We start from the raw sequence: 24,433 nt of genomic DNA on the forward strand, positions 1-24,433 counted from the left end.
ATACCCACTGCCCTGCTCAGTTGCTTGCAAAGTGCACTGAGATCTCCATTTGGAAGGGGCTAGAGGTGCCATAAAGCATGATTAGTCATACAACAGGCCACCTGGGTACTGCCTGTAAATGCGAAATTGCCACTGAATGGGTGTGTGTCTAGTGGGGTCCCCCAGGGACCGGTTCTTGGCCCTCCGCTACTTCACCTTTTCATTATTGACGTAGAAGAAAACATAAAATCCTCCCTTATAAAGTTTGCAAGTGACACCAAAATTGGGGGAGCGGCGAATAACAAAGAGGATACGACAGGTCATTGATTCGGAGCGATCGGGATTGCTTGGTAAACTGGGTGTAAGGAAACACTGTGCATTTTAATTCGGCTACATGTAAACGTGTGCATCTAGGAACAAAGAATGCAGACCACGCTTAGAGGCTGGGGGACTCTGTCCTGGGAAGTAGGGACTCTGAAAAGGATTTAGGGGTTGTGGGGGATAATCAGCTGAACATGAGCTCCTGGTGAGACACTGTGGCGAAAAGAGCGAATGCGATCCTGGGCTGTGTAAACAGGGGAATCGGGAGTAGGAGCAGAGAGGTTAGTTTACCTCCGTATCCAGCGCTGGTGCGACCGCTGCTGGGATCCTGTGTCCAGTTCTGGTACCCACAGTTCAAGGAGGATGTTGATCAGTTGGAGTGGGGTCAGAGAAGAGCCATGAGAATGATTAAAGCATTAGAAATCCTGCCTTACGTGAGAGATTCAAAGAGCTCGATCTATTGAGCTTAACAAAGAGACAGTTAAGGGGCGAGTTGATCACAGTCTAGAAGAATCTACATGAGGAACAGATATTTAATGATGGGCTTTTCAATCTAACAGAGAAAGGTCTGACGTGAGCCAATGGCCGGAAGCTGAAGCCAGACAAATTCAGATGGGAAATGCGATATACATTTTTAACAATCAGGATATTTGACCACTGGAACAGTTTCCCAAGGGTCCTGGCGGATTCTCCATCACGGGCCAATTTTAAATCAAGGCTGGATGTTTTTCTACAAGATCTGCTCTAGGGATTCTTTTGGAGCAATTCTCTGGCCTGTGTTCTACAGGGGGATGAGGGGATGATGCGGGGGTTAGACTAGATGACCCAATGGTCCCTTCTGGCCTTGGAATCTCTGAATCAACTCCAGCTCTGCCACTGACCTGCTGAGTGACTTGGGCACGTCACTTCCGCTCCATGTTCCAGTTTCCTCCTCCCACTCTTTGCCTGTCCTGTCTGTTCAGGCTGGAAGCACTTTGGGGCAGGGCCTGTCTCTCACTCCATGTCTGTGCGGCGCCTGGCAGAAACAGTCTCAGTCAGGGCTTTGAAGGGCCAGCACAATAATTATAAGAGCATGAATAGGCCATCTTCCGCTAGCACTGGCCAGGCTCAACCCTGCTTTGCGTTTTGAGTCGTGACAAATCCCTTCTCTGGAAATAATGGAAAGCTGTATGTTCCCTATTGGGGGAGGGGCCCTCCTTCCCACTTCCTACCAGCCCCCACTGGGTGGGTCTAACCTGTTAGCACTACTTCAGGTAGTAATGGGACCTAGTGTTTAGAGCACTGGACTGGGCCTCAGAGCACTTGGGTTCTATTCCCAGCTCTGACACTAGCCTGCTGGGTGATCTTGGGCAAGTCGCTTCCTCTGCCTCAGTTTCCCCATCTGTAAAATGGGGATGATGATGCTGACCTCCTTTGTAAAGCACTTTGAGATCCGCTGACGCAAAGAGGAGGTGTTACAACACACGTGCACAAAGTGGGCCATCACCTCCCTCAGCGTCTGGGATTCACTCACCTGTCCGCCCTGAATCGACGTCATAACATGCCCGACTGTAAACCTAGATTCCCCGCAGCCTGGCTCGTGCTCTGAGCGTTCCCTCCTCCCTGCTGCAGAGGTAGCACTTTCACTAGCCCCAGCCGCAGTCTCCTGCCGGTTCAGAGATGCTGATTTGTAATTTGGTTTCCGCCCCTGTGAAGTTAGCGCTGGAGAAAGATCCCCAGCGCCTGACAGCTTAGCCAGCCAGCGGGTACTGGTGAAGCTGCAGCTAGGCAAGACTCCCCTATCCGCTGTCCCTTCCCAATGGGACTCAACCCGCCTCTGGAGAGATGCCCTCCAGGGGTGAGGAGGAGAGCTCTGTCTCATTGGCCTCTTTTCTGAGGCTGCCAATTAGAGCTAATTGTGGTGGTGTCGTTAAGAACTGGGTCGAGACCTACTAAACTCATTCCAGACATATCACCAACCCGCTGCTATCGACAGGACTTTGGGTGTGAGCTGGACATCCGGGAGGCAAAAGCCTCCTCTCCGACTTGTTCCTATTCACGAAAGCTACCAGAGGCTCCACCTGGGGCTGGGGCCCCAGTGCGCTGATCACAGCCCCCACACTGCCCCTGCCTCCAGAGAGCGCACAATTGAAATAGACAAAGGAGGAGAGGCAGAGGAGAAGTGATTTGCCCAAGGTCCCCCAGTGGTTTAGTAGCAGAACCCAGGTTTCCCAGCTCCAAGTCCAGCGTCCTAGCCACTAGACCATGTTGTCTCCTGCCCACTCTCTCCCCAGTCATCTAGTCCCCACGTGCAACCCTCATGGGAGTCCCACAGCTTCCAGTCAAGGGATGGGGACACTACTGCTTTGTGTCTGGGATGGGGGCCTCCAGGGAGATGCTGTGGGTAAGTCAATGCCATGCTTCAGGGCCTACAGGGGTCAGGAAGGAGTCTTCTCTCCTCGTGGCATGCCATGGCTGGAGGGAGTGGGATTCTTTGCTCTTTGGGGGCAGACACTATCTTTTTGCTCTATGTATGTGCAGCGCCTAGCACATGGGGTTCTGGTCCATAACTGGGGCTCCTAGGTGCTCTGGTAATACACATAACAAGGAAGTATCAAGTACTGACCACTGTCAAAGCCAAGGTGTTGGGCTTAATGGACCAAGGGTCTGCTCCAGTAGGGCAGTTCCTACTGCCTTTTCACCTTCAATCAGATGCAGGATTCTTCACTTCCTGTCCTAAACTGTTGTGGGACATTGCTCTGAGAGGTTGAACAACTGCCTGGGTTCCACCCCAGAGACAGCTGCATTTCGGTCACCCCTAGCGTGCAGCAGCACGACTGTATATACAGACTGTCCAGGGCTTTGGGAGCCTTTAGAAAGATACTTCATAAAAGGTGAGACTCTTATTATTATTTTGTCCTTGGCTTTGTTTCTACACATTTTCTCCACAGCTCTGAATATCTTTTTAAGTTTGAACTCAAGCCCAGGCAGCTCCGCCTCTGCCCCTTGCCCGGCATTGGCCCTGATTCCCAGTGACTCTGATCCTGGTATGGGACGCCGTCATGCCTCCTTCGCAAGCTCCCTGTGTTTAGCAGTTCAGCAAGTTAGAGCAGCTTCAGGGCTGCTCTAATTTCCACTCCACTCCCTATGCCCCCTGGGAGGCAGAGAACAGTGGAGAGAGCCCCAGCCACACCCCGCATCCAGGGTGGGGAGCAGGGGCGGGTGCAGCGTGTAACGAGGTCTTAGGACTCGTTGTCACTGTGGCTTGTGTAGTCATGGCAGAGCAACTCCACAAGGGGCGTAGCTCCCGGCACTGGTGCACTGTTTACACTGGCGCGTTGCAGCACTGAAACTTGCAGGGCTCAGGGGGGGGTGTTTTTTCACACCCCTGCCTGCGAAAGTTGCAGAGCTGGAAAGTGCCAGTGTAGACAAGCCCTGAGCATTGGGCCCTTTTCCTTAGCTGGGTTTATTGTGCCCTTAGCACCGTCAGTGCTAAGCAGACACATAAGGAAATAATAATAATGCAACGAATAACAATGAATAACAGCACGGATCCTTCATGAATAAAGGACGGCGGTCCCCAGAACATCCCCTTATCACACTAATGCCGAGTTAATCCAGGATCTGTCAGATCTGCCGTGATTTGCTCCCACCTTCCCCCTTCCAAACCCAGGGCCCCTAGGCAGACAGGGGCACCCTCAGGCTCGCCCAGCCTTTGACCTGGCCCCTTGCTCCTGCAGCAGCCGGGAACCCCTCCACCCCCCACCAGCGCCCATGGGGTGACGTCAGAGACGCGCAGGCAGTGAGGATCGACTGCAGCAGGGGCGAGGGGGCAGGCCCCAGGCTGAGCTAAACACAGTGGATTCTCTGTCACTTGAAGTCTTTAAACTGTGATTTGAGGACGTCAGCGACTCAGCCAGAGGCCAGGGGTCTGTTACAGGAGTGGGTGGGGGAGGCTCTGCGGCCTGCCATGCACAGGAGGTCAGACTAGATGATCACGATGGTGCCTTCTGGCCGTAAAGCCTAGGAGTCTATGTGCGTGGCTCAGACCTGCCGGGGAGCGAGCCCAAGCGTGCACGTGCGCACCCACGCTCGCGCTCTCGCTCTCTGTTATGTAACCAGCAGGCTGGGCTGGCTGGGGGAGAGAGCACGCCGCTCCATCTGCCAATCACACGCCGCTGGAGGAGGCTTCTCCATTGGGCCCCGCAGCCCATCGGGCGGGGGAGAGGGCCCATTCAAGGCTTGCTCTCTGGTTACTCACGCTGTCTGCTGACAGCCCTGCCGCATGCCAGCCCATGTGAGCGCCTTGTCATTGCCTCCCCCTCCCGCAAAGGTCTTCTTTGAACAAATCTGGTCAGTGTTTGCTTTAAAAAAAAAACACCCAGGCATTAGACACTTCCCCCCACCCCCTTTTTTGCTGGGATTCCTGCCCTTCTCCCTGGGACAATCGCCACCTCAGCCCATCAGGCCTGAGCTTGCCTGGAGTTTTCTCACCGAAAGCGCTGCAGGAAGTGGGAGCGGAGCGGAGCGCTGACTCTGGGGAGCGGCTTCCCCACTCAGGGGTTGGGAAAGAGGCACCCAAGCCCTGCATGGAGAGGTAACCGGGAAGGAATCCTTAGGGACAGGCTGGCAGCTGGGAGAAGCATCTGACCCTTTCATCCCTTCTGGGGCAGTTTGCTTTTGATTCCTTTCCTGGCAGGGGTCTTTGTCTAACTCGGCTGGGGTCTGTGCAGAGGGTGCAAAGCAAGTGTAAAATCCTCCCAGTCTGATCTGCTCGGTGTAAAGGAAGGCGTCCGGTGAGAGGGAATTGGGATCCCGGGCGCCTGCGGTGTCTGGAAAAGAAAGGGATTTTTCCCTGCAATTTCCTTTGCTCTAGCAAAGCTCATCTGACCATCAATTGGACCTCTGATGAGGGGCGCCACTAACTGTTGGGGGCTTGGGGCACAGACACCCCCACACTTATCTGCAGCAAACTCCATGAAACTCTGGTCAGGTTAGCGGAGCCATCATTCAGGCCTGAGGAGGGATGCTCAGCTCCCCAAACGTCAGCTGAAGTGAAGTGGAGCAGCCAGTGCTCGTGGGCTGGTGCAGTGCTCAGAGCACCAGCGCAGAAGTTGAGAGACCTGGTTTCAAGTCCCTGCTCTGCCACAGGCTGGCTGGGTGACCCTGGGCAAATCCCTTAGCCTCCCTATGCCTCAGTTTTCCCCACGTGGACAATGGGGATAATAGCCCTGCCCTGCCCCGCAGGCTGTGGTGAGGATATACCTTAACGATTGTGAAGTGCTCCAATACTACAGTGAGGGGGCCAGAAAAGAACCTCAGCCAGAGAGAGCCTGCAAAATCAGGCCTTTAGTAACTAACACACAGGGCTGAGTCAGGACTCCTGGGTTCCATGGGACCTGAGTAAGCTGCTAAGTCCTGCAGCCCTTGCTCTCCTCATTTAGTGCCATGGGAGTTAGGTGGGTGAAAAGTGCAGGATCAGCCTAGCAAGGCTCGGTGCCTCGGTTTCCCCAGTTTGTAAAAGCAGAGAACAGTACCCACTGTTGAGAGGTTTCGCTGCTGTTCATAAAGGGCTCTGAGAGCCTAAAAGAAAGCAAAGGACAGGCACTTCTGGGAGGGTGGGGGCTACAAACCCTCTTACCGTGACCCCCACACTTTAGAAGTTGGGTTGGGGCAGCCCTCCAGTTATTTTCTGCCTCTCCTTCCCACTTATTCCTCCCCCACCCCCCGCAGCCAGAAGTAGGGGGCTGTGACACAGGGCAGCAAGGACCCCAACCCTGTGGTAGGGCAGCAGAAATGTCTGGGGGTGGGGGGTGTTCTCCAGCAGAGATCAGATGCATGTGGAGAGGTGGCAGGGGCTGTTCCCCAGCAGAGGGCTGGATGGGACTGACCACTGAATTACCGATCACTACTGATCGCATCAGTGACAGGATTTTTCGGGGGGAAGAACCCAGGTTGCTTCCTGAATATTCTTCCAGGGCGGTGCAGGACAAACAGGGACTCAAAGCCTTGGGCTGGATCAGAACCAGCAGCCCCCAAGAGACACCCAGGCTCCGCGTCCTGTTCCCAGCCCCTGCAAGCCACCCACTCATAAAGGAGCCAGCTCTCCTGACGCAGCAGCCTAGCCAGGCGTGCTCTTCCCCCAGTTGGCTAGCAGCCACCAACCTGGCTCTGTGTTTATGTATTTACGCCTCTGCTGACTAAACCACCTTATTCCCAGCAGCTGGGGAGGGGCCGAGACAACAGAGCTGGGAGAACGCTATGTCCTCTTCTCAGATTTTTTGATTAAACTCGCAACTGCCCCTTATGTAACAGACTCGAGGAGGGATCGGCGCACGTTCCCAGCACTGCTCACTTGGTGCAGATTTTCCTGGCATCCGTGTGCTGCTGGGGCTCAGAACCCTCTTCCCACTCTGGAGCCGGCCTGTCTGCGTCAGAGGCGGAGTATTCTTGGTGGTGCCTAGGGCAGAGTCAGCTCCCTTCGTTACAAACAATGGGGCTGCGCTAACTTTGTTCCTCTGCCCAGGAATGCAGGGGAGGGCTAAAGCCAAGAAGCAACTACTGCACTGACCCAAGAGGAAGCATCTGTGTTATGAACTGCTCCAGTTCTCATGCGGCCAGCTTTGACGTGGATCTGTTTCATAATACTCAGCACTTATATAGCACATTGGCCAGGCATGTTGCTGTGCAGGCATCAACCTGTCTTCCCAGCCTGCCTCACTCCTTTGGGGTCATTGATTATATACTCAATTTATAGGGTGGGGAAACTGAGGCACAAAGACTTGATGAGACTTTATCAAGGTCATATAGCTGTTCATGGGCAGAGCCAGGCCTAAGGCCCAGGAGTCCTGACTCACAGTTCCCCCTGTTCTAACCAGTAGTCTACACTCTCTTCCATTGCCGGGAATAGAATCCAGGAGTCCTGACAGCCAGTCCCTTGCTCTGACCACATACCCGCTCTGGAATTCTTCCTGTTTAGAGTGTGCCCTTCTATAACTATTCGTACGTCTCCTTGGGTGTGGTCTAGTTAACCCTTTGCTGACCAAAAACTGCAATGGCAACATTATTTATTTGGTGACAGGTTTCAGAGAGGCAGCCGTGTTAGTCTGTATCCGCAAAAACCACGAGGAGTCCTTGTGGCACCTTAGAGACTAACACATTGATTTGGGCCTAAGCTTTCGTGGGCTAAAACCCACTTCATCAGATGCATGGAGTGGAAAATACAGTAGCAGGTGTGTGTGTGTATATATACACACAGTACATGAAAAAATGGGACTTGCCTTACCAAGTGGGGGGTTAGTACTAACGAGACAATTCAATTAACAGTAGGATACCAAGGGAGGAAAAATCACTATTGTAGTGGTAATGAGGGTGGCCCATTTCGAACAGTTGACAAGAAGGTGTGAGTAACAGTAGGGGGAAATTAGTTTTTGTAATGACCCACCCACTCCCAGTCTTTATTCAAGCCTAATGGGATGGTGTCTAGTTTGCAAATTCATTCCAGTTAGGCAGTTTCTCGCTGGAGTCTGTTTTTGAAGTTTTTTTGTTGAAGAATTGCCACTTTTAAGTCTGTTATTGAGTGGCCAGAGAGGTTGAAGTGTTCTCCTACTGGTTTTTGAATGTTATAATTCCTGATGTCAGATTTGTGTCCATTTATTCTTTTGAGTAGAGACTGTCCAGTTTGGCTAATGTACATGGCAGAGGGGCATTGCTGGCACATGATGGCATATATCACATTGGTAGATGTGCAGGTGGACAAGTCCCTGGTGGTGTGGCTGATGTGGATGGTGTCCCTTGAATAGCTATGTGGACAGAGTTGGCACCAAGGTTTGTTGCAGGGTTTGGTTCCTGGGTTAGTGGTTTTGTTGTGTGGCGTATGGTTGCTGGTGAGTATTTGCTTCAGGTTGGGGGGCTGTCTGTAAGCAAGGACTGGCCTGAAGGACGATCCCTCACGCTCACAGGCCTTGGAAAGAGACCGCCACTTTACCAATGCACAGCATGCTACACAACAGTTTGGGCTGGGAAGTAAAGAAAAGCCCCATACCCTCAGACGGAATCCACAGGGAGACTTAACCAGGGGGTACTCAAGGGGAACACCCTTTCCTTTGCTAAAAGGGTGTCAGACTCTTTAATGGCCAAATGACTACTGGGGGGAGGGATAGCTCAGTGGTTTGAGCATTGGCCTGATTAAACCCAGGCTTGTGAGCTCAATCCTTGAGGAGGCCATTTAGGGATCTGGGGCAAAAATTGGGGATTGGACCTGCTTTGAGCAGGGGGTTAGACTAGATGACCTCCTGAGGTCCTTTCCAACCCTGATAGTCTATGACCATCAACTCAGTTCTTTGTCTCATCTGCGATAAACAGAAAATGGTTTGCAAGGAGATACCTTGTCTCTTGCTCTTGATAGCAGCTAGCCTCGCTGCAGGCCTGTGTTAGACATTTCAAGTCCAAGGCTTGGAAATGGCTCCACAGAGACACTGTTTAAGATTTTGCCTGCAATCTGTTTTGTGCTCAAGAGTCCCTGTTATAAGAAAAAACACAGGGTTAGTTCCCCTCTAATGAACAAGCTGTACCCTGCTCCTCCGGTAACGCCACAAGCTGCAGAAGTCATTGGCCGGGGTTTCATTCTCTTCAGCTTTCTGGACATGGATGGAGCATTGGTGACATCAGACCACGAGCAGTCACAGCACTGCCAGTGGATATTGAACATGGAGGCCGCCAGAGAATTGCGGTTCCACTGAGAAGGAATGGGCTGGACACCCAGAGAGGAGGCTGAGTTTGCCCAGTAAAAAGAAATTGAGACATTCAACTCAGCTAAAAGAAAAGGAGGACTTGTGGCACCTTAGAGACTAACCAACTTATCTGAGCATAAGCTTTCGTGAGCTACAGCTCACTGCATCGGATGCACACTGTGGAAAGTGTAGAAGATCTTTTTATACACATAAAGCATGAAAAAATACCTCCCCCCACCCCACACTCCTGCTGGTAATAGCTTATCTAAAGTGATCATCAGGTGGGCCATTTCCAGCACAAATCCAGGGTTTAACAAGAACGTCTGAGGAGGAGGGGGGTAGGAAAAAACAAGGGGAAATAGGTTACCTTGCATAATGACTTAGCCACTCCCAGTCTCTATTCAAGCCTAAGTTAATTGTATCCAATTTGCAAATGAATTCCAATTCAACAGTTTCTCGCTGGAGTCTGGATTTGAAGTTTTTTTGTTGTAATATAGCAACTTTCATGTCTGTAATCGAGTGACCAGAGAGATTGAAGTGTTCTCTGACTGGTTTATGAAAGTTATAATTCTTGACATCTGATTTGACAGGCCAGTCCTTGCCTACAGACAGCCCCCCAACCTGAAGCAAATACTCACCAGCAACCACATACCACACAAAGAACCACTATCCCAGGAACCTATCCTTGCAACAAAGCCCGTTGCCAACTGTGCCCACATATCTATTCAGGGGACACCATCACAGGGCCTAATCACATCAGCCACACTACCAGAGGCTCGTTCACCTGCACATCCACCAATGTGATATATGCCATCATGTGCCAGCAATGCCCCTCTGCCATGTACACTGGTCAAACTGGACCGTCTCTGCGTAAAAGAATAAATGGACACAAATCAGATGTCAAGAATTATAACATTCATAAACCAGTGGGAGGAGGTATTTTTTCATGCTTTATGTGTATAAAAAGTTCTTCTACACTTTCCACAGTATGCATCCAATGAAGTGAGCTGTAGCTCACGAAAGCTTATGCTCAAATAAATTGGTTAGTCTCTAAGGTGCCACAAGTACTCCTTTTCTTTTTGCGAATACAGACTAATACGGCTGTTACTCTGAAACTTGTCAACTCAGCTAGATTCTGCACAGCCCTACAAGATGCTCAGGAGAAAGACATAAGCAGCACCAGATACCACAGTGATAGGCACAGTATGAAAGATATCTAGATAGATAGATGGGTATGTATGGCGATGGATTAATAGATAGACAGAAGGGTGTGAATGTGGATGGATGGATGGACAGATTCATATGGTGAGGGGGTGAGAGAGAAATCAAATCAGACAGATGGAAAAGCTTTTCTAATTTGTTATTTTTCTTTTAATTTTAATCAGTTTTGTTTTCGGGGGTGCTGTCGAGGTAACAGAAAAATTGTGAATGTTTCAGATTTTAACCTCATTCATACTGGCTTTCCTCTGATGTAATATACATAGGAGTGGATGAAGTTCTTCATGTACACCTGTGCCCTGGGGAGCAGAATCAGACCCTTGCCTGTGTTATTACTGACTCCATCTTAGATTCTTAAGAGAGTGGTGAAAGAAAATCCGGCTTGTTTTCGGCACTGATGAGGTGGTTTCCTGTTTGCATTTCACTCATTTTGGACCGGAAAGGTAGGCTGGTCAATACCACTTTTTGTTTGCAGTCAGGTTCAGTGCTGGGCTCTAATGCACAAGGCTGCCATCACTGGCCGGGAAGCATGGAATGAACCAAGCTCTCATTGAATAAATCACAGCGACATCTCTGTTCATGTTCAGTTTTGTAGCATATATCTTTCTCACGCTTTTTTTTTTGGTTTCCATAAGCAAATCTCTGTTGAGGACCTAAACAAGGCTGACACTCTTGTCTGCATTGGATAAACATAGTAGACTGTTTGAAACACTTACAGAGAATAATAATCAGAGAATAAATCTTATTCCAAAGAGGCTGCATGCATACTAATCAAAGCATCAAATTCATCCATGGTGTAAATCCACAGAAGTGAGTAGATTCACCCTAGAGTGAATCTGGCCCAAGAAATCTACTTAGGCCCAGAATGTTCAGATTTCCCAGCACTGTACTTAGGCATGTATTTCAGTTTATAAATATCAAACAAGGACTTCCATCCGCAGTGCAGAGAGAAAAAACAGCCATTTTCCTATTAGAATTGTTCTTTAATTAAAGATAGTTACAAAACACAAATGAATTCCCCCTTCCAATTATGGTTGAGTGCTGGAGAGCTGTTACATTGGTCACTAAGGGACTGTAAACTGACTGAGGTGCAGGACTTCAGGATTCTGCTTATTATTAATCATTCATAATACAGCAACAGCCAAGGGATCCACTCAGGATCAGGGCCTAACAGCATCAGGCATCTTCTACTTCCCAGCTCTGGAGGAAAGTGAGGTCTGGTTTTTAGAGCAATGAGACTAGAAGCAGGACACCTGGGTTCTATTCCCAGATCTGCCACTGGCTCACTGTGAGGTGAGATGCAAGTCACTTCCTGACTCTTTGGCTCAGTTTCTCCCTCTGGAAAGTGAGGACGGAGTAATTGATTACAAATTACTGGATGGTAACACGAACAGGAATTCACCCCAGAGAGGGAACAGGCCTGTTGGAACTGGACGCACTATCTCCCTTCCAATGCAGGATCATTCCCTACAGCATGGTATAGACATTTAGGCCAGCTTAGTAAGTGCTGAATATCCCAGCCTGTACAGACGGAACAGATCGGCAGTGACAGATCACAGAGCACCTTTACATTATGTGCACCACTGATACTGATGTCAGCAGCAGGGAACATAGAATAATAGACCTCAGCCACCCCACAGCATATAACAGCACTTTAAAACAAAAGCCACTTTGCTGATGCTTTTGCCACATCCCAGGGCCATAAACAAGTTGGCCATATGCCCCTGCATGCAGTCACAGTGGCATGACACTGGAGGTCATGAGCATGCATGCAACAGTAAGGTTTGTTATGCTCATTAAGGCCTTAATTCAGCAAAGCATTTAAGCACGTATGTTAACTTTAACTGTCCTCTGAAGTCAAGGGGACTAAAGCATGCGCTTAAGGGCTTTGATGTAGAGAGACAAACTGCTGCTTTGGGGCACTAAGGGCTCCAGCCATTGCAGTGCTGTGTGCCCTTTATTCCTACTGACCCATTACCAGGACAATAGCGTCTGCAGCGCCCAGCCCCTCGTGGAGCTGGAGCTGCGAGTGGGACAGAGCTGGGCTCCTGGCCAGCACCCACCTTTCCCACGCAACCTCAGCAGAAGTACAAGAGGAATAATTTTTTATTTAAAAAAACCATCAGACCAAAGAGGCTTTGGGAAGCGTCATCTTTTGAGGCAAATAGGTCCCTGTGTCTGGCTCGGGCCCAGGGAACGGGGCTGAGGCAGCTGCAGGGCAAGTTAAGCCTTCACCAGTGTTGTAGCAACCAGGCAAGGTACTAACGAACTTCAACAGGACTTTATTTTTGAAGTGGAAACCTCTTTACCAAGCTGCTGCTGCACCCTGGGTAGCTCTCACTCCACCTCCTCAACTCCCCCCCCCCTTCCTGTTTCCTGTCCTTTCAGACTCCCAACAGCCTGTGCTCCCAGTTCTAATAATTACAAGCAGCATCTAAACACCGCAACCAGCTCCCAGTTCCTCTCCACAGCTCCCACCCCTCTCCTCCCCCATCTCTTTTGCTCTCTTCCTTTCTACCCTTCTCTTCCCGCATCCACCTGCCTCCTTCCCCTCATGCTCCCTGTCCCTGCTGCTATCCCCTTAGCAGCCCCTTGTGCTGTGTATATACCCTGCCATACCCCCTCCCCATCTCCCTCCCACCTGTGCCTACCCACCAACTTCTCCCATCCCATTTCTCTTGCTTCCCTGCAGTGTCCCCTGGCCTCTCCACTGACTGTGTTTCCCCAGCCATAAGCCACTCCTATCCCTGCTGGGGATTGCAGCGCCCCCCCCCCCCCGCGTTTCCCCAGTCCTTCCAGCCCCGCTCTATGTCCTCCAGCTGCTTCCTCTTCTGAGCCCCTCCCCCACCTCCTCTGCCCCCTAACCCCCTGTGGACCTCCAGGCCTGCCCTTTCTCTTCCCCCCAAGCCCCTATGGACTCCTCCTCTGCCTTCACCGGGTCCTCCTCTACCCCACTGTCCTCTATGGGTCCCCTATCTCTGCCCCATTGCCCTCTACGGAAACCCCCATCACATTTCCCCCCCTCCTTCCCAGCCCCCTTCGATGCGGCAGGCTGACACAAGGGGGCGTGTCCTTCTCCATTGCCCCGCCCCCGGGCCCCTGCGTCCAGCTCCCGCAGCCACATGTAGGGGCGTGGCCTCGAGCCCCACCCTCCCGGCCAATCGGTTCAGCGCTGCCCCGGCATTGGGCTGCAGGGGAGCCGCCGAGCCCCAATGAGGGGCAGGGGGCGTGGCTGTAGGGCGGTGGCCCGCGCCCCGGGGGTGGGCTCGGGGAGCCAATGGGAGCGGGGCGGGCGGGGCCCGGAGGGAGGCACGTGCCGGGCCGCACGTGGCCGCGTGGCGCCCGCACTGAGCCGGGGGCGGGGACCGGGCGCCAGGCTGGGGACGGGGACGCGGACGGGGACGGGGACTGGCTGGGTGTGGAGCGGAGCCGGAGCCGCCCTGGGACAGACCAGAGGGAGCGGAGTGGGGAACGGGATCAGGTGAGGAGCTGGAGGTTCCCAGGGATCCAGGGGGCCGGGCAGGGAGTTGGGAGCCGGACTGCGGGGCGGACACCAGCCTGGGACCCTCGGGGATCGGGGCCCCCTTCTCTCCCGCCCGAGCCTGGGACCCGCGGGCATCGGGACCCCCTTCCCCCGCCCGAGCCTGGGACGCGTCGGGGATCGGGGCCCCCCTTCCCCCGCCCCCTCCAGCCTGGGACCCGCCGGCATCGGGGCCCTCCCTCTCCGCCCCCTCCAGCCTGGGACCCGCCGGCATCGGGACCCCCTTCCCCCGCCCGAGCCTGGGACCCGCCGGCATCGGGGATCGGGGCCCCCCTTCCCCCGCCCGAGCCTGGGACCCGCCGGCGTCGGGGATCGGGCCCCCCTTCCCCCGCCCGAGCCTGGGACCCGCCGGCGTCGGGGATCGGGCCCCCCTTCCCCCGCCCGAGCCTGGGACCCGCCGGCGTCGGGGATCGGGCCCCCCTTCCCCCGCCCGAGCCTGGGACCCGCCGGCGTCGGGGATCGGGCCCCCCTTCCCCCGCCCGAGCCTGGGACCCGCCGGCGTCGGGGATCGGGCCCCCCTTCCCCCGCCCGAGCCTGGGACCCGCCGGCGTCGGGGATCGGGCCCCCCTTCCCCCGCCCGAGCCTGGGACCCGCCGGCGTCGGGGATCGGGCCCCCCTTCCCCCGCCCGAGCCTGGGACCCGCCGGCGTCGGGGATCGGGCCCCCCTTCCCCCGCCCGAGCCTGGGACCCTCGGGGATCGGGGCCCTCCCTCTCCGCCCCCTCCAGCCTGGGACCCGCCGGCATCGGGGATCGGGGCCCTCCCTCTCCGCCCCCTCCAGCCTGGGACCCGCCGGCATCGGGGATCGGGGCCCTCCCTCTCCGCCCCCTCCAGCCTGGGACCCTCCGGCATCGGGGATCGGGGCCCTCCCTCTCCGCCCCCTCCAGCCTGGGACCCGCCGGCATCGGGGATCGGGGCCCTCCCTCTCCGCCCCCTCCAGCCTGGGACTCGCCGGCATCGGGGATCGGGAGCCCCCCCTCTCCGCCCCCTCCAGCCTGGGACTCGCCGGCATCGGGGATCGGGAGCCCCCCCTCTCCGCCCCCTCCAGCCTGGGACCCGCCGGCATCGGGGATCGGGAGCCCCCCCTCTCCGCCCCCTCCAGCCTGGGACCCGCCGGCATCGGGGATCGGGAGCCCCCCCTCTCCGCCCCCTCCAGCCTGGGACTCGCCGGCATCGGGGATCGGGAGCCCCCCCTCTCCGCCCCCTCCAGCCTGGGACTCGCCGGCATCGGGGATCGGGAGCCCCCCCTCTCCGCCCCCTCCAGCCTGGGACCCGCCGGCATCGGGGATCGGGGCCCTCCCTCTCCGCCCCCTCCAGCCTGGGACTCGCCGGCATCGGGGATCGGGAGCCCCCCCTCTCCGCCCCCTCCAGCCTGGGGCCCGCCGGCTTCGGGGATCGGGAGCCCCCCCTCTCCGCCCCCTCCAGCCTGGGGCCCGCCGGCTTCGGGGATCGGGAGTCCCCCCTCTCCGCCCCCTCCAGCCTGGGGCCCGCCGGCTTCGGGGATCGGGAGCCCCCCCCCCTCCGCCCCCTCCAGCCTGGGGCCCGCCGGCTTCGGGGATCGGGAGCCCCCCCCCCTCCGCCCCCTCCAGCCTGGGGCCCGCCGGCTTCGGGGATCGGGAGCCCCCCCCCTCCGCCCCCTCCAGCCTGGGGCCCGCCGGCATCGGGGATCGGGCTCCTCCCTCCGCCCCCTCCAGCCTGGGGCCCGCCGGCATCGGGGATCGGGCTCCTCCCTCCGCCCCCTCCAGCCTGGGGCCCGCCGGCATCGGGGATCGGGCTCCTCCCTCCGCCCCCTCCAGCCTGGGGCCCGCCGGCATCGGGGATCAGGCTCCCCCCTCCGCTCCCTCCAGCCTGGGACCCGTTGGCATCAGGGATCGGGCTCCTCCCTCCACCCCCTCAGCCTGTGACCTGTTGGCGTCAGGGATCGGATCCAGGGCCCCTCCCCCAGCCCGTGACCTACTGGCATAAGGGATCGCGCCCCCCCAGCCCTGGCCTGTGACCTGCCAGCATCAGGGATTGAGTCCAGGGTCTTTCTCCACCCAGCCTGGAACCCGCTGGACCCGGACCCCTCCCCTCCGTCCCCCCAGCCAGGATCAGGGGAAGGGACCCTGCGCCCTTTGGAGGATCGGTCCGTCGTCTCCCCCGTGTGTGCACCCCCCCGGGAGGATTCTCTTTTCCTACCAGAATGTGAGGATCCAGACACCTCCTTCTCCCCCCCGGCCCCCGTGCTTTTCTGTAGAGTGTCTGGATCCCAGCATTGTCCCCGGGCACAGAGGAGTCCGGTCCAGATCCCGAGGGCCAGCATTGTGGCTCCTCACCAATCCCGGGAGGAAACCTGACCCCTGGGAGCATGCAAGGGGTTTAGCGCAACGGGGTAGGGAAGGGATTAATCTGCCCCGTGTCTGAACGGTGGTGACCTGAGTGGAAGGGAGGGGGGATATGGAGGGTGTGCATGCAGGGGGCTCCGCATCAGGGATGCGAGGGCTGCGTGTGTATGAATGGCATGGAGGGGCAGGGTGTGAATGGCAGTGACTTGCGTGTGTGACATGTGAATAGTGTGTGCGCTGGGGTTAGTGCGTGAATGGCAGGAGGGGCATGCGGGGGGGGGGGTGTTGGAGAGGGAAGGGCCAGGGAGAGAGTGTGCCTGCTTTCCGAAGGGGAGGCCGGGGCTGTGTGAGAGAATTCGACCAGTGTGCATGGCTCATTGTGTCGCATGGAATGGGGACAGCCCTGTCCCTGATTGCAGCAGCCATCCAGACAGCACGACTCTTGGTGTCGAGGCGCGGATGCGTGTTTAATCTAGGTCAGCAACGTGCGGTGGCGGCTGGCTGCGTTGCAGGCAAGGTGCTGGCTAGGCTCCGGATCCTGTACTGGGTGAAGGGAAGGAGGAACGACTCAGGTTCTCAGGGTGGTGACCCTGGGCGGGTTTAGTGGAAGGACGTTTGCTGGGGAGGAAGGAGATCTCCTACTGAGTTCCAAGTATAACAGGTTGGTTTCTTTAGCAAAGGGACTGGAAGGGGCTGCTGGGTCTTGTAGCACCAGCGTAACTGGTTTCCTCGAAGCAGGGGTGCTGCCAGGGCTGGCGCGTGGCACCAGGGGGTGACTACTTTGGGAAGAGACATGGGGTAGAGGGAGAAGGGCACGTTCTGTAGGAAAGCCAGGAAACACCCAGGCGTGTTCAGACACGTCCGTTTATCGAGTCCCGGAGGGCTACCTGTGTCGGTGCGTTGGGCTAGACCTAAAAAACAACAAGACCTGTGTATACCAAAAATCCCACCTGTGTGTGTGTGCGCAGGGCGTGCCATGTGTGGAAAGGCAGGTGGGGGTGGTGAGTGTGTTGATCCCTTCTGCTCCTAGGAAGTGGGTGCAGGATGGCAGAGAACTTAGCGATGCTGCGCATCTTGTGTGTGGTTTGGGATCTTTGGGGGTGGAAGCCGCTTGTGTCTGTTTTGTGACATTGGCTCTGTGAAGCATGCCCTTAGAACAGCCTCTCCAGGATTTCTCCCTGCCTGCTACTCTCTGTTGGCCAATTTACGGGTGAAAGGCCACATTTCTCATTTGGGGCTTGTGGATTTCTCGCCAGCCGTTTGGCTGGCAGCGGGGTAGCTGCTGTGAGTTGGCAGTTGGCATCTGTCTAAAACAGAGCAGGAGAATAAAGCGTAGAAGCTTCTCATCTTTGTCTGCCTCGCCATGGAGGAAGGGGTTACAGATTTTTTGTCTGCCTGCAGTGATGGGAAGGTGGGAAGGCTGGAGCCCTGCCTTCCCTAAGTTTATGATCCGATGTCACCCAGTAGCTGGGACCAGTGCTCTGTTACAGAGGCTGTAGGTGCTGACTGCATTGAGTCAGCCAGACAGTCCCTTTCTAATCAGACGGGCACACCCTGCTCTTATCTCTTAATGTATTGGAGAAACCTTCTATCGTTTAGATGTGTAGTTTGTCCTCTGCTTATTTTACCTGCCGGGTCAAACTCTTGCATTGCACAGCTCCAACATTCTCTGATTTTTTTTAATTCACTTGTTTCCTGTCTGGTGAGCACTTGTATTTAGTATATTGACTTATGAGCTGTTCATTTTATACCAGTCCAAATCGAAAGGACACGGACTAATACCACTCTAGTATTACGTTGTTAGTGGTCACTTTTGTACCCTGAGGTTGCTAACATTTTCGCTGCATAAACATTTTCTCGATGCACCACAGAAGTGGTTTAACGGGTCAATTTAGGTTCTGCAGAAAAGAGATCTTACTAAGAAACTAAGACTGATCAGAATGTCCCCATGGATTTGTGTGTGTGTGTGTATTTAATGCCAGTTTTTGTTTTGTTTGAAACCTTTCCCCTGCTGTGTTTGCAAACCAAACCTTGCAGCACCTGTACATGTGAGCCAGAAAATGAAACGCCAAGTTATATGTTTCTCTTTGTCCAAGTGGAAGCAACCCCTCTCCCTTCCCCAGTGGGGAAGGTCCTGATCCCTGAGTAGGGTTCCTAGTGCTGCCTTAATACACATAAGAATTGTGTTTTCCCCTTCTTAATATTTAGCAGACTGTGCTGTAAAACCAGGCAGGAAACGTAGCTTTTTCCCAACTGATTTTGAAACTCCCTGTGTCCGTGGCAATGAGGTTGCTAGGATATTTTGTTGTCCGTATCCTGTAATGCTTCTGCATGGAGTAATGCCACCGATGGCGGCAAGGGAAGCCTGTCGTTGTAAACTTTACACCCTCCCCCACTCACTAGTTCGGGCCCCATGCTTGTCACTCCTCCTCCCGCTCCCATCAAGTGTCTGGGAGCTGACTTGTGCACCCACCCGCTGCAGGGCTGCTCTGTGGACCCTTCAGCTGCCCCTGACAATGAAACCCAATGGGTGCCTTGTCGCAGTGCAGCCGCTGATGGGAACAGATTGGTCGCATCTGGAACAGCTTCTGCTGGCAAGCTCTATCCAGGAACTGCAACTGCACAGGGTCCATTTGGCTCCCGTTGTCTTTACCCCTTTGTGTTCAGCCACCTCCCCCCAGTAAACCAGAGGAGGCCTTGATTTTTAGCTGTCCTCGAAGAAATTATTCTAAAGCCTCCTTTTATAAACGCGGGTCAGCAGCCGTGCTAAGAGACCCTGGGCTCTTGGGTCTGGGGATGCCCGGGAGGCAAACGGTAGGATCTCTAAGGCATCCTTTGTTGCTGTTACTGGCAGCGTCTTCATTTGTTTGCCCGTTTTTGGTCCATGACAGGTTCCCGCAGTCATGGAGTCCCCCAACAGCATGTCGTCCTGCGAGTCTCTGTATTCGGTCGACAGTGCTGCCAGCGACGAAGAGGACAAGTGTTACGACTTCGGCGTTTTCCTGTCGGACAGCGAGAGCGAGGTGGAGAAGGACACCCACTCCGGAGGGGAAAGGATTCTCTTTTCTCCCAAGTCGGCATGGACTAGCCCCAGCCTGCCGGGCCGGGACTGCAAACGCAGGACAGTGAAACCCACTTTGCAGAGCTCTGCTAGGCAACGGCCTTCGAGTCAGTGCGGCCGGTTTCCCAGGGCGTTGGAAGGCAGATACCCCTCGGCCTACGCTTGTTTGATGGATGGGGATGGCAGCCTGGCCGGGAGGACTCTGAGCCAGAAGAGGGTGGAGAGCGGACGGAAGCGTCTGATCCATCCTGCAGGGGAGAGGGAATACCCCGAGTATGCTGAAAAGCCCGCTGCCCACGGGATGAAAAGGCAAAGGAATGGGGAAACGGAGATGAGGGAAGCTCCGACGTTGCCCTTGACCGACGGCGACCGGTTATTTGCCCAGAAGGTGAGTCTATGAGAATATCCAGGGAAGCGGGTGTCAGCAGGGAGGGAGTTACTTGGGAAGGGGTGAAGTGTGCGATCAAATGGGACAGGAGGCCTGATCCAGGCTGGGATTCCTCACCTGCCGGCTTGATGCACCAATGCCATTGGCAAAGCCTCGCCCTCTTTGCACCTTTGATCCCACCAAATAGCCAAGGCCCTGTAGACGCTGAAGCTGGTGGGTGGAATACATGGTGTGAGCCTGCTGGACATCTAGCCGTCTGCGTTATTAGTGTCAGGGTGATCGTGCCTCAGTTTCCCATGTGCTGTGGCCAGTGCAGACTGAGATGTGAGCTGGGCACCCTATGGACTGAAAAAAATTGAGGGCAGTGGGGAAGGACTAGCATGGGGAAGGAAAACGAGTGGTCAGCTTCGTCGTAATGGTGAAGGGATGGGAATTGGAATTCTTGGGGTCACTTGCATTAGCACCATGAGCCCTTCAGGATTAGTGGCGTTAAGTATTCATACTGCAGCAATGTGTAGGAGCCCCAGTCGTGGACCAGGGCCCTGTGGTGCTAGGTGCTGTGCAGACCCAGAACAAAGACTCTCTCTGCTCCCAGAAGCTTACAGTCTGGGGAGGGTCATGAAATAAGTGGATTACTGGGGATTAAAGCGAGTGCTTTAGAGCCCACCTCGTTGTATTCACACCTTGCTGCCCAGCAAAGCTGCACAGGGGTCCTGCATTAGATGCAAAACCAGCCCTAGGGATGCGCTGGGGAGAGGCTTGTGCGGATGGGTTGGAGGAAGCCCAGAAGGGGGATTGTCCCAGACGGGCTGGCTCACTTTTTGTGCTCCTTCTCTGCAGTGCCGGGAACTCCAAGGCTTCATCAGGCCTCTCACGGAGCTTCTGAATGGGCTGAAGAAAGGTCGCTATGAGCGAGGTAAATGCCGTTCCTCATGCTTGTCCCTCACCAGAGGGGTCTGACGCCGCCACGTGGCTATTAAACTGCAGGGAATTATTTCCCCTCTCTCCCCCTTCTGATTCCTAAATCAGAGGCCAGTGGCCATCTCCGGGCCTTTTGCTGGAATGGCATTCAGAATCTGGCCCTTCATTGATGCTTGTAAAGCGCTACGTAAGTAGTCAGGATCTTTCAGCCTGAATGCCGTTGAGAAAATGGGCCAGATCCCCGGCTGGTATAAATCAATGTCACTCCGCTGAAGTCAGCAGATCTGTGCTGAGGATCTGGCACAATCCCTCTGACTTCTTTTTCCTAGCGTGGGGCTGCTATTTCATCATGTTGGCCCTATGGCTCAATCACTTGTTGTGTTTACGTATTAATCTGATTAATCTGCTAGCAGGAGGTTGCCCTGCCCTGGAATGGGAAGGGATTTGAGGATCTAGTGGGTGTCACAGCTCTGAGATCCTGTACGTTCTAGGATACTAGATAAGGGTGCTTTACCATTGCTCGGTACTTAAGAGACTTGTGTGTTAGGTACCCAACGTTCTTTGTTTTCCCCTCATTCCTCTGCTCCTGAAAAAAATTGTAGTGCCAGATGTGGTCTAATGTGTAGTCATTTGGCACTAGCTTATTCCCCTTACAAGATATTCTTCCCTAAATTCCTTCTTTCTGTTTATAGCTCTCTCTTGAGCCCTGATCTTAATTTCTGCCCCTTGGTTGACTGTGCTAAATTGCCTAGTAAAGAAGGCCATTGTGAGCTGTATTGATCGCAGCGTGAGCTGAGAAATTCCCAGGGAGCTGCTTGCTCTTTGTAGCGCTGCTTTCCTGCCCTGATAACACGCTGTTGGAAATATGAAAGAGAAGTCTTTCATTGACGCGCCCCGTCGGCCCTGTGAGCCTGCTCTCCTTTCTCTCTCAGCGTGCTGTTTACACGTGTCTCTGTGCGTGCAAGTTTCCATCAGCCAGACACGTGTCTCGCTGCCTGCTTGTGTCACGCCCGCTCTTGGCTGTGAAGAAATGATTATGGCTCGGAATAACGTGCAAGAAGGCAGCTGGTGAGGCGTGATACCTGCCCTTCAGAAAGTCATCACATGGTGCTAATAGAGCCCCGGGGGCACCTGCTTCTCCAGCATACAAGCCTTTCCCATGCTGGCTGCATTACGGGGGTGATTTCTCCTAGTACGACAGCCCCCGCTGCAAGGAGCAGAGGCTGCAATTCACTGTATCTGCAGTGGGAGGGCAAAGACATGAGTGTCTCAAACCCCCCCTCAACCCTCCCTCCTCCCCGCATTGTGCTGGCCTTTTCCTCCAGCTAATCTGAGGGCTAGGTTCTTGCGTCTGTCCATGTTGCATGTAATTGGCGTGATCTCTCCATAATCTCCCCTGGGTAATCAGTCTGAACAGTGTGGAGGCTGAATCAGCCTGGCGCTGGCTTCCCAAGCCACTGCTTTCTCTCCAGGCTCCCTAGCACAATAAAGTTGGCTCGGTTTGTCTGTAAACTAATAGCTGGGCCTTGGTGTGTTTCTCCCCCCCACCAGGTTTAAGCAGCTTCCAGCGGAGTGTGGCCATGGACAGGATTCAGAGGATAGTTGGAGTCCTGCAAAAGCCAGAAATGGGGTAAGCATCTCCTCCACGAAATCATTATAACACCTCAGCAGAGGTTGGTGTGCGACTGGCTGCAGGAGGGGGAGCCAGACAGTGCACAGACTCTGTCCAGTGTTTCCAGAATCAGCAAACTTCCCACTGAACTCCTGGGCTGCTGCATTGAGAGTGTCGGTACCCCAGCTCGCTTACAGTTCGACTCACAGGCTCCCCAGGTTAAACACCCCCGGGGCTGAGGTCTGCCTTGGGCATCAGTAGAGAAACAGCTGGATTCATATCACTCTGCAACTCCTGGCGTTTGATTCCCCCACTGGCAGCAATCACCTATGACTGGTAGTGCTGGATTGCCCCGCCGTACGCAGCCTAGGAAATGCCCCTGGGCTTCAAATCGAGCCAAGTCCTGGTGCACGTTGAAGCCACAAATTACTTGCTACCCTTGTCCCTTTGCTTCGCTGAAATCTCTAATCCTGTTGCAGAGGGAAGCTCTGGGGAGGGAGGGAGACGTTCCTTTTGGGCAAAGGGGAGGGGAGCATCAAAGTACTGAGTTTCTGCTATTCTGTAACTTGAAATTCAAAGCCCAGATCTTAAAAGTTGAGGCCCATCTTTTTGTTGGGGGAACTTGGCCTGTTTTGGAGGCCTCTTTCTCTCTCTCTCTCTGAAAGAGAGGCAGCCATACGGAATAACAGGGCAGTCTCCTTGCTGCGGGAGCCTGACTATCTCTTCTGTCTCATGTTACTTGTGTGATACCCGTGCGAGGCGCCAGGCTGTGACCGATCCCTCTGGGCTCAGCAGGGTAAAACGATGCACAATGATCTCTCCTGGCTTGAGAGGAACCTCCTGTTTCTTTTCTCATCTTGCAGGGAGCGATACTTGGGCACCCTGCTGCAGGTAGAAATGATGCTGAAAGTTTGGTTCCCTCATGTCGCCTTGAACAGCTCCTGTCCTGATTCCAAACCAGCAGAGCATGCATGCAAGCTAGCTAAGGTAAGGGCACTTCCTTGCTGGGTAACAGGACTATCCAATCTCTTCCATCTGTATATGGATTAAAGGCCCACGGATGAGGCTCCTCTAGGCCTGTCCTTGTCCGAGCGATGTGCTGTTTGGCAGGGTGGAGGTAGCTGTCCCTTGGAAGGGAGGTGGAATTACTAGTAGAACTGCAGCATGTAAAAGCTTTAGTCCAGCAGAATGGAGACGGAGCTGGGTCTGTGGCAGGCAGGATGCTGGCTAGTGGGGAGCAACTTCTGTGGTACATGCCGCACTTAGGACATGGGTGACGTGGGTCCTGTAGGGGCTTGCCTGGTGTCAGTGAGGGCCACGTGTTGCTGAGAGGTCTGTCTGTGATCTCCCCATGGGAGCTGTGGGTTCCTCCTCGCCTGCTCTTGACACATCTGTCAGCCTTGCTGGGAGCTCTGGCAGGTCGGCCATATTGGCTGTAGCAGCCGAGGCTCTTGAAAGTCGACGCTGTCCCAGCCTAAGGTGCCCCCCTCTCTCCCCTCTCCTCCAGCAGTCCCATCCCAAGCCTTCAGCAGTGGACAGCCATGAAGGAAAGCCCGCGGTGCCCAGCGAAGACTCCGCCCAAAGGCCCGCCGTGGAGAAGGTGCACCTCACGGACCCGGCCGCAGCTAATGGCAAAGCCAGTGCGGTGTGGAGGGAGCAGGCCTGCTTTCTGGCCGACTGGTCTGCCATGAACTTAACCTGGATGCACACCTCGCCCATCTGCAACCCGCCCCTGGGGCTGGCGAACATAGGGCACTTGAATGCTGCTTTCAGCCAGGCCCTGCTCGGACCAAACGCGTGCGGGGTCATTCTCTTCCTCCACAACAACCTGATGGCCCCTGCACCCTTCTTCCGCTCCACGTCCGTCACTCCCGACAAGAGCTCGCCTGCCTACTGCCACCCCAAGCAACCTCCAGGTATGGGAGACCCGCCGAGATGCCAGAGTCTTCCCGGGGCCATGGCAGCAGGGAGCTACGTGCTTAGCCAGCATCCAAGCAGCCACTCCAGATCTTTGCCTCACTTGCCCACCTCCAGCAAGGAACCCAAGCCAGCAGCTGCTTGGACTGGGAATCGGGAGTCAGAACTGCTGGCTAGGAAAGGACCCGTGTATTCCTCTTGATGCTCGGCTCGAGGCACTTCCCAAAATGTGTGAATTTTATTTCTTTTTTTATTTCTGCCTTTTTTTGTTTGTTTGTTTTTTTAAGTAAAACATTTCACGCCTGTGTAAAAGTCTGGCATACGTCCAGGAGGAAAATAATTAATGTTATTAAAAGGTTTAAATCAGAGCAGTTTCCAGACGAATGTGATCTTTTTTGATAAATGCTGTACGGTGGAAATACATTTCCCCTGCCCGCCCCTC

At 54.7% G+C, this 24,433-nt stretch overlaps 1 protein-coding gene across 6 annotated transcripts; it reads left to right on the forward strand.

Moving 5' to 3' along the window:
* Positions 1-4,730: 4,730 nt before the first annotated feature.
* Positions 4,731-24,359, forward strand: CIART (circadian associated repressor of transcription). 6 transcript variants are annotated; one of them, XM_073322660.1, is made up of 7 exons: positions 4,731-4,876; positions 10,496-10,672; positions 18,984-19,541; positions 20,382-20,457; positions 22,014-22,092; positions 22,938-23,061; positions 23,582-24,359. In XM_073322660.1, exons 3-7 carry the CDS (start codon positions 18,996-18,998, stop codon positions 24,191-24,193), a joined length of 1,437 nt encoding a protein of 478 aa, XP_073178761.1. In that variant the 5' UTR covers positions 4,731-4,876; positions 10,496-10,672; positions 18,984-18,995; the 3' UTR covers positions 24,194-24,359. The 6 variants fall into 6 exon arrangements, with proteins under 6 accessions (XP_073178761.1, XP_073178765.1, XP_073178763.1 ...); XM_073322664.1 differs by lacking the exon at positions 10,496-10,672; XM_073322662.1 differs by lacking the exon at positions 4,731-4,876 and having other exon boundaries at positions 10,091-10,672.
* Positions 24,360-24,433: the final 74 nt, after the last annotated feature.

This window comes from Lepidochelys kempii, chromosome 24, assembly GCF_965140265.1.
Source record: "Lepidochelys kempii isolate rLepKem1 chromosome 24, rLepKem1.hap2, whole genome shotgun sequence".
Classification (NCBI taxonomy): domain Eukaryota; kingdom Metazoa; phylum Chordata; order Testudines; family Cheloniidae; genus Lepidochelys; species Lepidochelys kempii.